The sequence below is a fragment of the Ascaphus truei genome, chromosome 5 (assembly GCF_040206685.1).
Source record: "Ascaphus truei isolate aAscTru1 chromosome 5, aAscTru1.hap1, whole genome shotgun sequence".
NCBI classification, from domain to species: Eukaryota; Metazoa; Chordata; class Amphibia; order Anura; family Ascaphidae; genus Ascaphus; species Ascaphus truei.
The window spans coordinates 25,111,971-25,126,555 of NC_134487.1; the positions used below are offsets into that span (position 1 = coordinate 25,111,971).

General features: G+C 41.9%; 1 protein-coding gene across 3 annotated transcripts in view; it reads right to left on the reverse strand.

Moving 5' to 3' along the window:
• SEPHS1 (selenophosphate synthetase 1) overlaps nucleotides 1-11,340 on the reverse strand; it is a 53,190-nt gene extending 41,850 nt beyond the window's left edge. Inside the window, exons 1-2 of one of the 3 annotated variants that reach the window (XM_075599510.1) lie at nucleotides 11,282-11,340; nucleotides 2,500-2,769 (exon numbers count right to left, since the gene is read on the reverse strand). In XM_075599510.1, the coding sequence (XP_075455625.1) occupies nucleotides 2,500-2,692 (193 nt within the window). In that variant the 5' untranslated portion in view covers nucleotides 2,693-2,769; nucleotides 11,282-11,340. The other 2 variants (XM_075599509.1, XM_075599511.1) reach the window with 2 other exon arrangements.
• Nucleotides 11,341-14,585: the final 3,245 nt, after the last annotated feature.

Genomic DNA, 14,585 nt, shown 5'->3' on the forward strand with positions numbered 1-14,585 from the left:
AAAATAAGTTTGTGTTTACTTTTTGAAGTTAGGCTTTTATGTTGTGTCACTGTGTGATGAATAAGTGCTTGTGCAGATCCCCATCTCCACCTCATTTAACTTTATTGGGTCTAAGAGAATGATCAGGTGGGATAAGGGAACACAAAAACACACACACACACACACACACACACACACACACACACACACACACACACTTATTTTTAATGTTCCCATTGAGAGGTGACTAAGAAATTAAACTGTCCGACTGTGGAACTGCACCTTTACATTGATTGATGCAGACCGTTGTCATTTTTCCAGGTAGATTCATGGAGAGTCCCATTGCATAAATAGAATGTAACAGAGGATCATTGTATTAGTTCTATACAGGCATACCCCGCTTTAAGGACACTCACTTTAAGTACACTCGCGAGTAAGTACATGTCGCCCAATAGGCAAACGGCAGTTCACGCATGCGTCTTCCAGCACGCCCTGAACAGCAATACTGGCTCCCTACCTGTACCGAAGCTGTGCGCATGCGGGGAGACTATAGAGCCTGTTACAAATGTGTTATTTACATCAGTTATGCACGTATATGACGATTGCAGTACAGTACATGCATCGATAAGTGGAAAAAAGGGAGTGCTTCACTTTAAGTACATTTTTGCTTTACATACATGCTCCGGTCCCATTGCGTACGTTAATGCGGGGTATGCCTTTATATCTTTTTTTTTGGGTGGAGGGGGGAAAGGGGAGAGAGAAATTAGCATTTTCATGTCATTTAAGGCACTTCTAACTGTTCACTCCCAAATGGGAAAGAGCCTAATAAAAATGTTTTGGTGAGAATTGTATGGACAACTGGTAAAAACAGGCTCAGTTTTACATGGTTATTGGTGAGGGATCAATAGTAGGGCAATCACAAACTTTAGTTAAGTTAATAAACCCCCAACATAGGCCGTTTCGCAAAAATAATTCTGAGGTTTATTCAAAGTTTAAAAATCCATTAGCAATTGTTGACAGCTATTAAAGAGAACGGTCATTATCTACAATTAACTGTGTTTGCGCTTGGCGATTAAGCCTATACGAGTTTCACAGGATCCATTTATTTGTTCCAATGTAGGAAGAAATTGGTTTACTCCTTTTGAGGATGTATTTCAGCTTTAAAGAATCCTGAGATGTTTAAAGAAGAACCGACACATTAGCACAAAATGATAGATTACAAGCCAGCCGAAATTCCTACACCTTCCAGATGTGCACATTAGACATAATTACAGAGGGAGCGATTATTAGTGTCACTATGACAGGCCAACACTAACATTTTAGGCACCAATTAAACCAATTATTTATTTTGATCAAGTGTCACTCTCCTTTATTCTGAACATCAATATTTTAGCACTTCAATAGAGTATTACTCATACTTCAGAAATATTCTATTAGGTCATTATTTTTAAAGATGGGCAAACTTCTATTCCTCTGCAAATCTGAGAAAGTGCGTGTGAACGCATGCAATTTCGCCACTAGAGTTCACTTTGACGAACCTAAAATATGGCTGGGACGTATAGACTCTTCTTTACTATAGTACCAAGTGCTATATACGTATACCACCCCAAATACAACTTTGTACAACACGTGGAGGGACATCTGTGCGCAAAAAGCAGCACGTTTGAGATACCTGCAATATAGGCCAATTGGAATAATTAGCATACCTAAAGTTCGCATATATCTGAGGAGTGCTCCTTTTTGCGCACGGGTCCTCTCTCCATGGTGTGGTTTAATGGTGTGTTTGGGGTGATAGATAGATATCTATCTATCACTTGGAACTCTATAAATAGTTTGTCAAGAGAGACGTCTTTTCTAAAGTTCGTCAAAGCAGACTGTTAATGAAAAGTAAAATATGTCTTTTTTTTTTTTTTTTTAAATTAGGTGAACCAAACTATGACAAAAAGTTCACCCATGCGCAAAGACGCAATTTTCGCAGCGGATTCGAACATTAGCGAAAAGTTTGCCCATCTCTAATTATTTTGTAAGGGTCACAGAGATCTAATTCCTTTGAATTTGAGGTTTATCAGTAACGCACCTTTTTTCCCCCAGTGTATATTACAAATATATCGTTTTTTTTTTTTTGTTTTTTTTGTTGTTTTTTTTAACACTCCAGTTTACAATGCTCTGGGTAAACTGTTGAAAGGCGAGAGCAGAATCTCTTATGAACAGGGTCCTCAGTACCTAATCTATCAGTCTGCATTCATCTTATTTTGTATATCATTCTTTGTATAGGTTATATCTTATTTTGTATAGCAATGCATGTCATTCACTCATTGTACCTCACTGTGGAATATGTTGGTGCTTTATAATGAAATGATACTACAGAAAGGCTACATGGCCTAATTGTTTTATTGTACACAACCCCTTAAGAAAACGATACAAAGTGTGCATTAAATAGGAGCTTGGTACAATAAAAATGGTTCTGCTATACGGTTACCAATTCGCCACACAGTCAAAGCAGGCTATAGCAGCACTCACCCAGCCTTGGCATGACTGCACCCAGAAACTGTTCATCCTCCTGGAAGTGATTCTCCTGCAACGACTCCAGCAGTTTTTGCAAGACATCTTGAGGGACCTTGCAGCCGGTGCCTTTCAGCTCTGCGAAACGCGTGAGGCGGAAGCTCTTGTCGAGCTCGTAGCTCTCTGGATTGAAGGACTCCCGGACAGACATGATTCACGGCAGGGACGCTTTTTTCCCCCCCTTGTGTTTGTTAATGAACAAATCTCTCGGCTTCCTTTCGGATAAACCTAGCCAGGAAAAGTACAAAATAAATTATTAGCTTTATCTATGTAAAATAATCTAAATAACCATGGTGTTGAACAATCCTGTAGATAGGGGGGCCAGGAGATAAGTGGACACAGAGCTCTTTAGTGGTTAGGAGAATCTATGATGTGTCAATGTTGGATGATGGCAACTGCAATTTGAAGGTCTGTTTGGTGTGTACCTTTCTGTGTATAGAACAGCTTAAATAACTAAAACAAATGTACGGTTTTAGATGGTTTTCTTTTGCCTGCAACGTCATGATTATAGGTTTCATGAATCTCAAACATTACATCAGGAGGTACCACGAACCCCATTAAAAATCCCTCTGATGCCAGACAATGCTTGATATGCACCACTTCGTCCCATGTGGTGGACAATGGGTTAAAAAGGTACAAGCAGCATATGCAAAGATTAATCTTCAAAAGAAAACAAAAATTAAAGAAATGGAGGAGCTCACAACAGAATATACAGGCATACCCCGGTTTAAGGACACTCACGAGTAAGGACATATCACTCAGTAGGCAAACGGCAGCTCATGCATGCGCCTGTCAGCACGTCCTGAACAGCAATACCGGCTCCCTACCTGTACCGAAGCTGTGCGCAAGCAGGGAGACTATAGAGCCTGTTACACATGCATTATTTACATCAGTTATGCATGTACTGTATACAAGTGCCCTTGAGACATCAATGCGTTAAAAAGCAACCTGTCCCCCTCGAGACTGAAACACTGAAAATGTTTTAATGTTCTTTTCATGTCAACTTTGTATCTTAAAAGAAAGCTGAACTTGCAAAAGCCAGAAGCCTTCAGAAGGGCAAGCTGCCCGATTGCTTTTGCGTTTTCTGTCCCACAGAAATACCCATGGTGGAGCCTGGAGGTTATTTTTATTGCAGTGTGCTAAAGCAAGGATATTCCTAATACCTGGCCTGTTGGTGTCCCCTGAGGAGTGGAGGAGTTGGCCGCCCCTAGTCTAAAACCCAAAAGCAAAAAGTGAACACGCTCACTCATGCAAGACACTCATCACCATTTTTAAGTACAGCATCACAATGTAGTATTTTTTAATAGCCTTTTCAAATTAAATCCCCAAAAAGCAGAGTTTAAATATTTTTTAAAATATTTTTTTTTAAATGAAGAGCTCTCAAGATGAGGCCAAAAAGACAGGTCCTGCTGTACAAGAACATTACTTACTGGTATGAAAAAGGTACTGTAGCATCAGTAGTACCGTTTATTTAAATCCGGTGTGTTTGTGGGCCAATAGGAAGCCACAATGGATATTGTTGTGGCTTCCCATTGGCCCAGGTGACACTGGAGATTTAAACCACCCTTTATTTCTCCTAGTCGAGACGGTATCTGTGCTAAATTTACAGTGCTTTATCTCAGGACACATGGGGTCCCAAAGATGAAAATACCCTGATTAAGCTATGGGGATCCCCTTCTGGCCCATGAAGTGTGAGGGGCCTGATCTACACATATACATTAAAATCACATTAAAGCTGCAGTTCAAGCAATATCCTGCATGTGTTTTTTTTTTTTTTAATAAATCAGTTCTGTAGTAAAAATTTCTGTTTTAAAAAAAAAAAAAAAAAAAAAAAAACACACACAACTACTCTGAAAGACCAATTTTCTTGTATTCTATTTTAACAAGCATGTTTGTTCCTTTAGCAACCATTTACATTCCCCAGAACTAAAGATGTCGCCAAACTTCGCCGATCAATAGACGGAGAACGAATTGACTGTCAGCTATGCAGTTCTTTAGGTAAGTAGAGATTGCCCACATGAAACTATTGAAGAAAAAAAAAAAAAAAAAGGGGGGGTTTGAACTGCAGCTTTAACAACTGTTAGGACATACTTTCCCTGCTATATAAACATTTGTGGCTAGTATATGCAACAAAATCACCCTTTTTAAAAAAAAATAAGAAATACAGAAGAGCTGATGTTTTGAATTGCAGGCTTCATGCAGCATGTTAGGCCAGGTCCATGGTGACTCAGCCCGTGCGGAGGCGCTCTGAGGGAAAGCGGGTGCTTTCCCTGGCCTTTGTTAGCGCGCCGTCTGGGGGCGTGTCGGGGGGGCGGGCCAGTGACGTCACGGAGCTCCCATGAGCGCGAAATCTAAAATTTGGATAAGACCTACGCTTCCCCTACTAAAGTCGCTCTCATTGCAGCTGCAGGGGCTCACTGGTGAGAGCGCGCCTCAGCACGGGTCAGCGCATAAGCGCTGACCATGCCCGAGGCCTTAGAAGCATTCCTCGCTGCACTTTTTTTAAAACATTTTTTGTTTTAATATATGCAGCATTTGATTACCTTTAATTAAAACTAATTACCTAAGCTGCCGATCGATCTGTTCTCCTGTGATCGATCAGTGAAGATCCTGCACTTGGGGCTAAATGAAATGCAACAGCTACAATATAGCCTTATACTCCATATTACCAAGGGTAACATGGTCTATTTTTACAGCTTTCAACTCCGTCTGCTGCTGAGAACACTGCAACACTTGTCTGTTTGTGATAACTTGTCGCAAATGCCATTTCATACTTCTGTGTAAACAAGAGTCAAGTGACAACCCTAGCAAACCATCATACCACTAACAAACAAACGCTATGTTACTGGCTTAAAAAAAAAAAAAAGCCTTCTACATCTTCATTTTCCTTTTTTATGATGCGCAGCTGTAGATATTTGCTTGAATTTCCAGTTGTGTCAATAAAATGGCTGCCATTTTCACTCTGACAAAGCAATGGTTTTGCATATACTAAATCACATGTGTTTTATTATAGAAGGAGAAATTCAAAATAAAAAAGTATTTGATATTTGTATTTCTCTTTTGCAAGGGTCTTTAAAACCCTTTACAGTTAAAATATCAAATGTACCACAGCAAAATTACTTGTTGACCATCTAAATTTGTAAACAAGAACATTAACCAACTTTACCAAGATACAGAAGCAGCGGGCGGCATTAACCCACTGACCGCAAAATAAAGCAAGAAATAACGCAATAAACATTGCATGGTTAAGGGTTAAGGCACACGTAACCATTGTTTTCAATCCCGCTCACATCAAAACATGCTACATCCGTAACAATTATTTTAAGTTTCGAGTTCATGTGAATAATAAGTTCTGTGGCTCACAGTTCAAAATAAACACGTTGCAAAATACATTTATGCTGTTTTCTTTAGCATTACTGCTCATTATTAGAGATGGGTGTATACATCTCAAAAATCAGTTAGCGAGTTCTTCGCTGTAACATTCAGACAAAAATTCAAATGCGAAGATGTATATATGTATGCAATCCCAGAGTGAGGGTATTTTTTTTTAAACCAAGTCACGAATATACCTGCCTGCAAAGAAAGGCCACATTGCGAAGAATATCTGCGAATAATTCGCACATCTCTACTCATCAAAACATTCCCTGTTTACGTCCTGCGAAGACTAACTCCCCCTTTGGCGGGATCTGTCGCAGGTGGAGGCGCTGCACCGAACCTATATATTGTATGCACCCCAGGCTCTCCGTGGCAGAGGCTCGGGCCCTGTGAGCTAGCAGGTAACACAGCACAGAGTAACAGCTTGCCAGTGATAGGAAGCAGGGTTACGTATATCAAAAAAAAAAAAAAGTATTTCAGGCAAAGTCAGACTTCATCTCTTAACGACAATAGATATTTAAAATCGCTTAAATTTGGAAAACAAAATAGCTGCAACAACTTTTAAATTTCAGCACACTCAACCTCACTGCCTTCTCCAACGTGTGCATATCGAAATAAAACACCAATTCAAGTGGTACGGAAAAGGTTTAACCCAATTATCACTTATTAGATCCAGGGGTGCACAAACTGGGGGGGCGCGGGAGATTTGTCTGGTGGGGGGGGGCACAAGGGTGGTTGCATAAGCCCCGCGCTCTTCCCCAAGGCATTTAATTAAATGCCGGGGGATCGCGTGAGGCCCCTGCAACACTCCACTTACTGGGATTCAGCCGGCTGTGTGATGCGTCGCCATGGCAACACAGCATCAGGGGCCATGTGACGTGATGTCACACACGGCAAATGATGCCGCGTGGCGTCACATGACCCTGCAGCGTCATTTGACGCGGATACAAGGTGGGGGTGCGAGAGCCGGGGAAGGGGAGACAGGGGGGCACAGCTTCAAAAGTTTGCACTCCCCTGAGATAACGCTTCTGTTATCTTTATATAAACTTGGCATATTTCCCTTAGCATAGGTGATTGCATGTCCCAAACAGAATAATTATTTGTTTTGTTCAAATTAAATTAAAAAAATACAAATAAATTACTTTTGTGTAGGTTTGTGCTGTATGAGAGTTCCCTTTAAAGAAAGTGAAATCTATGCAAAAAAAAAAAAAACCACAATAAAAAACCTGCTGTCTCAGGGTTTAGAGGAAAGCGATGCAGGCTCCGATTCTAACGTCTTCAACAATTAGAAACATGTTTACAGAAGAAAAAAAAGAAAAGAATTCCAAGCAAATGTGCAATTCAAAAGGAGAGCCAGGGAAAGTGGAGCGTTTAAAGCATACGCAGCTTGGTTAGGTGAGGAACACTGCTCCTGGCCAGAATCAGGGACACCTTAAATTTCAGGCGCTGCCTTTAATGCAGCCGAAGATAGACAGGCCTTCATTGTGTGTGTGTGTGTGTGTGTGTGTGTGTGTGTCTCTCTCTTTGTGTAAAGCAGCATGAGACAGTAGTTACCTGCAATGCTCCCGTAACCAGCACAGACAGCTGGGCCTACTGCAACCCACAACTATTACACCAACAATAATAATGCAAGAGACGAGAGATCACATGGCAAAGCAGTGGCCCTAATCCTGCCCGAAATTTACATTTATGACAAAAATGTTCTGCTTTGCATGTATGACATTTATAAAGGTGCCAACATATGCCCCAGTACAATTCCTTGGAAAATAAAACAATGAAATCATTCAGTATCAGGTACTGCAACAATAGGTTGATATTATGCATGCGGTAGAACTGGTGATGAAAACAAATATAAAATAAGACCTGCCGTATTTACAATACACTTACATCTACATTCTTTGCAAGTCTACCTACATAATAGTTAGACTGTCAGCTCTTAGGGGTAGTGAAGTCCTTCCCCCAATATTTCCTTTTTTTGATGCACACAAAACAGCCATCAGGGCAGAGATTTCTTACCTTCTTGAGTTTAATGTGACAATTTACTATATTTCATTAATGCAACATATACTGTACCAAACTACCTTCCACCACAAAATACATTGTATCTCAAAATATGTTGGTACTGTATAACGTATAAATGAGTAACTGTGCAAAAAACTGATTTACTGTGTACAACAAAAATATACATACAGTAAGCACATCACCACACATACTGTAGCCATTAATTGGTGGAAGCTCCATTAATTTATGGATCATAAGGGTAATGACAACACAACGCTATTTTTATAACCAACTGGATTTTAAAACCAATGGAGACAAAACTTTACATCCGAGATCACCAATCAAAAATACTTGTAGGGACAGGGCTGGGTGTAGCGTGTAACATCCTCTCTCTTGTCATTGATGACCTTGTGTCAACCCCACACAGGATGGTGAGGTTACCTGAGGTCACTGCAGACTCATAAAAACGAACTGTCCATGCAACCACCACAAGTTGTACACGAATTACAATATATACAACAATACTAGCGCAGAAGGAGAAATGCAAAAGGGTGGCAGCAAACCGTTAACACATTGTGGCACTTCTAATGACAGTTACTGGAAATTTGGGCATTCAAGACTTCATAGCAATGACGACTATGACTACATCAGATTATGAAATGAAATCTGAAAGCCTGAGTTCTGTATTGCCTCCATCTTTTCAGTGCTGGAGGGGAGATCAGTGAATCAAAAGATTCTCCAAAACTGAAGGAAATAAAGTAAAAATCAGAATAAGGCAGACATGAATATTTGGGGGAGGGGGAACTGTGGCCCTGACATCTATGTCACAAACAACACAAGTCTTGAGATGGATCCGGTAGTATTTGGGGGGGCAATATGGTGGTTATTAGAGGTGCTTGGAATAGAAAAAGGAGAGGAGAAAAATGTTCGCCCATCTATTCCAAGTGCAAAACCCAAAGAAGTAGGAAGCAGCAAACGTATTCAGAGTATAAACAAAGACAGGTTGGAAAAAGGTCAAGTGAAGAATAAAATGAGCAAAAAGGAAAGCTTTAGTAGAACAACTGGTGATAGACAAGATGGTTCAAGTAAAGCAGACAAACTAGGAGAGGTAGATTGTAAATTGCTGTGCCAAAAAATTAAGTGAAAAGAGAAAGGCAAGAGAAAATAAAAAAGGGATGGACATAAACATAAAATGAAAGGTACATGGGAAGGAGTACATTTTGGAAAAGTGACAAGGATGAAAGGCAAATAATGGCAGGTGAAAAAAAATTAAATAAAGAAAAAAAAAACTGGACAAAGAATGATAATGAACAGCTGCGAGGTTATGCTGTAAAACAAGGTGGTTATGCTGAGATATAGGTGTGTGTAGTAAAATAGGATGACACGAGAGGTGTGTGTGTGATATATATATATAAGATAATAGGGTACATTGCTAAGAAAGGGGTAAAGTATTTTAAGATTGGGACTGGGACAGGGGGTATAAGCTTTGGAAAAAGTGGTATATAGCAAAATAGGGGAGTACAGTATATAAGGGGAGTCTATTAGGATAGGAAGTATGGTCTTGGGTACATGAAGTGGGGGTTGGGAGTATATTATGAATGAGTGCAGTAAGGCAGTATTTAATAGGGCAAGGAACATGGTTAGGGGTACAGGAGGTGGGGGTTTACAGATATATTATGAGTGTAGTGAGGGGGTATTTAATAGGACAGGGACTGTGGTTTGGGGTAAATGAGGTGGGGATATATTATGAATGAATGCAGTAACGGGGTATTTAATAGGACAGGGAGTGTGGTTTAGAGATCTATTATGAATGAGTGCCGTAAGGGGGGGTGTAATAGGGCAGGGGGCATGGTTGGGGTACATGAGGTGGGGTTTGGGAATATATTATTAATGAGTGCAGTAAGAGGGTATGTAATAGGGCAGGGGGCATGTTTGGGGGTACATGAGGTGGAGTGTGGGGATATATATTATGAATGAGTGCAGTAAGGGAGTATGCAATAGGGCAGGAGGGGGTGTAATAGAGTAGGGGGTATGTAATAGGGCAGAGCATGGTTGGGGATTATATTATGAATGAGTGCAGTAAAGGGGTATGTAATAGGGCAGGGGGGTATGTAATAGGGCAGAGCATGGTTGGGGATTATATTATGAATGAGTGCAGTAAAGGGGTATGCAATAGGGCAGCGCATGGTTGGGGATACAAGAGGTTGGGGATATATTATGAATGAGTGCAGTAAGGGGGTATGTAATAGGGCAGGGGGCATGGTTGGGGTACATGAAGTGGCTTTTGGGGATATATTATGAATGAGTGCAGTAAGGGATTATGTAATAGGGATGGGGGCATGGTTGGGGTACATGAGGTGGGGTTTGGGGATATATTATGAATGAGTGCAGTAAGGGATTATGTAATAGGGCAGGGGGCATGGTTGGGGTACATGAGGTGGGGTTTGGGGATATATTATGAATGAGTGCAGTATGGGGTATGTAATAGGGCAGGGGGCATGGTTGGGGTACATGAGGTGGGGTTTGGGGATATATTATGAATGAGTGCAGTAAGGGGGTATGTAATAGGGCAGGGGCATGGTTGGGGTACATGAGGTGGGGTTTGGGGATATATTATTAATGAGTGCAGTAAGGGGGTTTGTAATAGGGCAGAGCATGGTTGGGGGTACAAGAGGTGGGGTTTGGGGATATATTATGAATGAGTGCAGTAAGGGGGTATGTAATAGGGCAGGGGGCATGGTTGGGGGTACATGAGGTGGGGTTTGGGAATATATTATGAGTGCAGTAAAGGGGAAATGTAATAGGGCTGGGACCATAGTTTGGGGTACATGAGGTGGGGTTTGGGGATATATAATGAACGAGTGCAGTAAGGGGGTATGTAATAGGGCAGGGACCGTGGTTGGGGTACATGAGGTGGGGATATATTATGAATGAGTGCAGTAAGGGGGTATGTAATATGGCAGGGGGGTATATGTGGCAGAGTAGGACTGAGTATTATTGCTGCACTGGGCCCCAGGCCCTGGGACTGCTCCGGCGCAGGGACCCAGCAGCAGCAGCAGCCCGGCGCTGCACAGGTATCTCCTGGGTCCCTCCTAACCCCCTGGGAAAGGACAGCGGCGACTGGCAGGGATTAACCCCGCCGGTGCCCCGGCCTTCTATCCCCCCCCCTCCGCCGCACACCCCTTCCGCCGCACACCCCTTCCCGGCGGCTCACCCCCCCGGTCACACGGGCCGCGCGAGGCGGTGACGCGGCTGTTACTCACCGGATCTATATTCTTATTTAACGGTTCCCCTTTAAGCGGTGGCGGCGGGTGCCCTCCCCCTGTGATCCCTCCGCTCCTCCTCCCTCCCTCCTCTCACTTACCGGCTTTCCATCCGCCTCCCTCCCTCCCACCGCAGGCCGGGACACACCCCCACAATGCACCGCGCGGGAACACACACACACACACACACACACACACACACACACACACACACACACACACACACACACACACACACACACACACACACACACACACACACACACACACTGTAAAATACTAGTGTATAACTGTGTAATAGTGTAATACTGCTGTGTGACTTTGTAATACTAGTGTACAACTGTGTAATAGTGTAATACTGCAGTGCTGTGTGACTTTGTAATACTAGTGTATAACTGTGTAATAGTGTAATACTGCTGTGTGACTTTGTAATACTAGTGTATAACTGTGTAATAGTGTAATACTGCTGTGTGACTTTGTAATACTAGTGTACAACTGTGTAATAGTGTAATACTGCAGTGCTGTGTGACTTTGTAATACTAGTATATAACTGTGTAATAGTGTAATACTGCTGTGTGACTTTGTAATACTAGTGTATAACTGTGTAATAGTGTAATACTGCTGTGCGACTTTGTAATACTAGTGTATAACTGTGTAATAGTGTAATACTGCTGTGTGACTTTGTAATACTAGTGTATAACTGTGTAATACTGCTTTGTGACTTTGTAATACTAGTGTATAACTGTGTAATAGTGTAATACTGCTGTGTGACTTTGTAATACTAGTGTATAACTGTGTAATAGTGTAATACTGCTGTGTGACTTTGTAATACTAGTGTATAACTGTGTAATAGTGTAATACTGCAGTGCTGTGTGACTTTGTAATACTAGTGTATAACTGTGTAATAGTGTAATACTGCTGTGTGACTTTGTAATACTAGTGTATAACTGTGTAATAGTGTAATACTGCTGTGTGACTTTGTAATACTAGTGTATAACTGTGTAATAGTGTAATACTGCTGTGTGACTTTGTAATACTAGTGTATAACTGTGTAATAGTGTAATACTGCTTTGTGACTTTGTAATACTAGTGTATAACTGTGTAATAGTGTAATACTGCTGTGTGACTTTGTAATACTAGTGTATAACTGTGTAATAGTGTAATACTGCTGTGTGACTTTGTAATACTAGTGTATAACTGTGTAATAGTGTAATACTGCTGTGTGACTTTGTAATACTAGTGTATAACTGTGTATAACCCCCCCACCCCCATGATTGTGTGTAATACTAGTATATAACTGTGTAATATTGCAGTGTGACTGATACTAATATATAAGTGTGTAATAGTGTTTCCCCCACCCAATCGCAGATAGGGGCCATTACAGGGTGTATTGTGCATATACATGCTGGTAACAGCAGGGCTGAGTTGTCCGCCGATGATAGTGGGGACACAGGACCAGGCTTCTGGGGTTCATACCCCACATATCTCCTTGGCAGTGCAGCGCCTCCATCTGCAGTGGACTCCAGGAACTGAAGGTGATCTCCCACCGTAGAACTATTACCTCTCCCTCCAGTAAGGTCACGCACCAGGCAGGAGGTATATTGCAAAACAGGAACGGGTTTATTTCTACACTCTGCAGTAATAGTTACACGCAGTCTTCTGCCGGATACAGTCTGTCAGGTCAGCTATCACTGGAGATGGTCCCTGGACTGTCACTACAAGCCAAGGGCACCCACAGCCGTCCTAGCTCTTCCCCACCTCCCTAGCAGAGGCAGAGGTATGGTCTACACACACTCTCCCCCGGAGGGAAGAGCACATGGGAAGGCCCTAATCTCAGGCTCCCAATTGTGTGACCTGCCTTCCTCAAGTGAGGAAAGGGGCGGGGGGCGGTCCTGCCCTTAAGTACAGCCAAGAGGCAGGCACCCCGTTGTCCCAGCTACAATAGGATGTACCCCCCTCTGCTGTCACTCAAGTGCAGTACCAAAGGTGAGGGGGAAAACCCCATACCAACTACTGGCAACCTGATACTACCAGGGTTTACTGCCAGCCCATTGGGCAGAATAGTAGTCGAGGATGACAGCAGAGTGAAGGAGGATCGATATGACGTCCAGACCTGAACAAACGATGGAACTCGCCTGCCAAAAATTGAATAAAAAAGCTTTATTAGGCTACATAAAAAATGTGAACATCCACATGGAGAACCTAGCTCCTCCTCCCACACGTTTCACGCCGTCAGTGGCGCTTTCTCAAGGAGCATGACAAGAGAGGAGGGGAAGTACTATTTAAATCCCTCCTCTCTGATTAAAACATTGCACACATCTGTGTGCTATACAAATGAGCTATACAAATGAGCTATGTAATAGCAATTATATGGACTGAGCACGGACAGACATAATTAGAGGAAAAAACAGATGCACCAAAGAAGAGAATCCTAAATAAATTAACCCCTGAAATATAACTTGTAATCAACAATTAGTAAAATTTATGTTAAAATGTATGTTTTACTAATTGTTGATTACAAGTTATATTTCAGGGGTTAATTTATTTAGGATTCTCTTCTTTGGTGCACCTGTTTTTTCCTCTAATTATGTCTGTCCGTGCTCAGTCCATATAATTGCTATTACATAGTTCATTTGTATAGCACACAGATGTGTGCAATGTTTTAATCAGAGAGGAGGGATTTAAATAGTACTTCCCCTCCTCCTTGTCATGCTCCTGGAGAAAGCGCCACTGACGGGGTGAAACGCGTGGGAGGAGGAGCTAGGTTCTCCATGTGGATGTTCACATTTTTTATGTAGCCTAATAAAGTTTTTTTATTCAATTTTTGGCTGGTGAGTTCCACTGTTTGTTCAGGTCTGGACGTCATACCGATCCTCCTTCACTCTGCTGCTATCCCAGGACTGGAAAAGACGCCGACAGAAACGCTGTGCTTCACTGCAAATATGTGGCCACGAGGATAAGGGACATGGCGACTGATCGTGAGTAAATAGTACACTCCACGCCATATACAAGCTTCTTATTGGACTTTTGTGCTTATATTTCAGCTGTATTTTATCTATGATACTACTGACGCACTTCCCCCTGGAGGCTACTTTAATCTCCCTCATATAATGCCCATTTCTGTCACCGGAGCAACTAAATCAATATATTTCTACTGACTATCACACATGCAGCGCGGCTCCTTGAGCTAGCAACCGGCTTATTTTCTATATTAGTAGTCAGGGATGACCCTGCTACACTCTCCCTCTGGTGGATTCCCAACGACCCCGCTTGGGTCCTAAATTTTCAGGTACCATTGTCAAATGAAACCTGAACAAAACAAGATAACAGTTCACATGATCATCACATTAATATGCATAATATACAGTTCTATATGAAAAATAGCACGTCAGGGTATTTGAATAT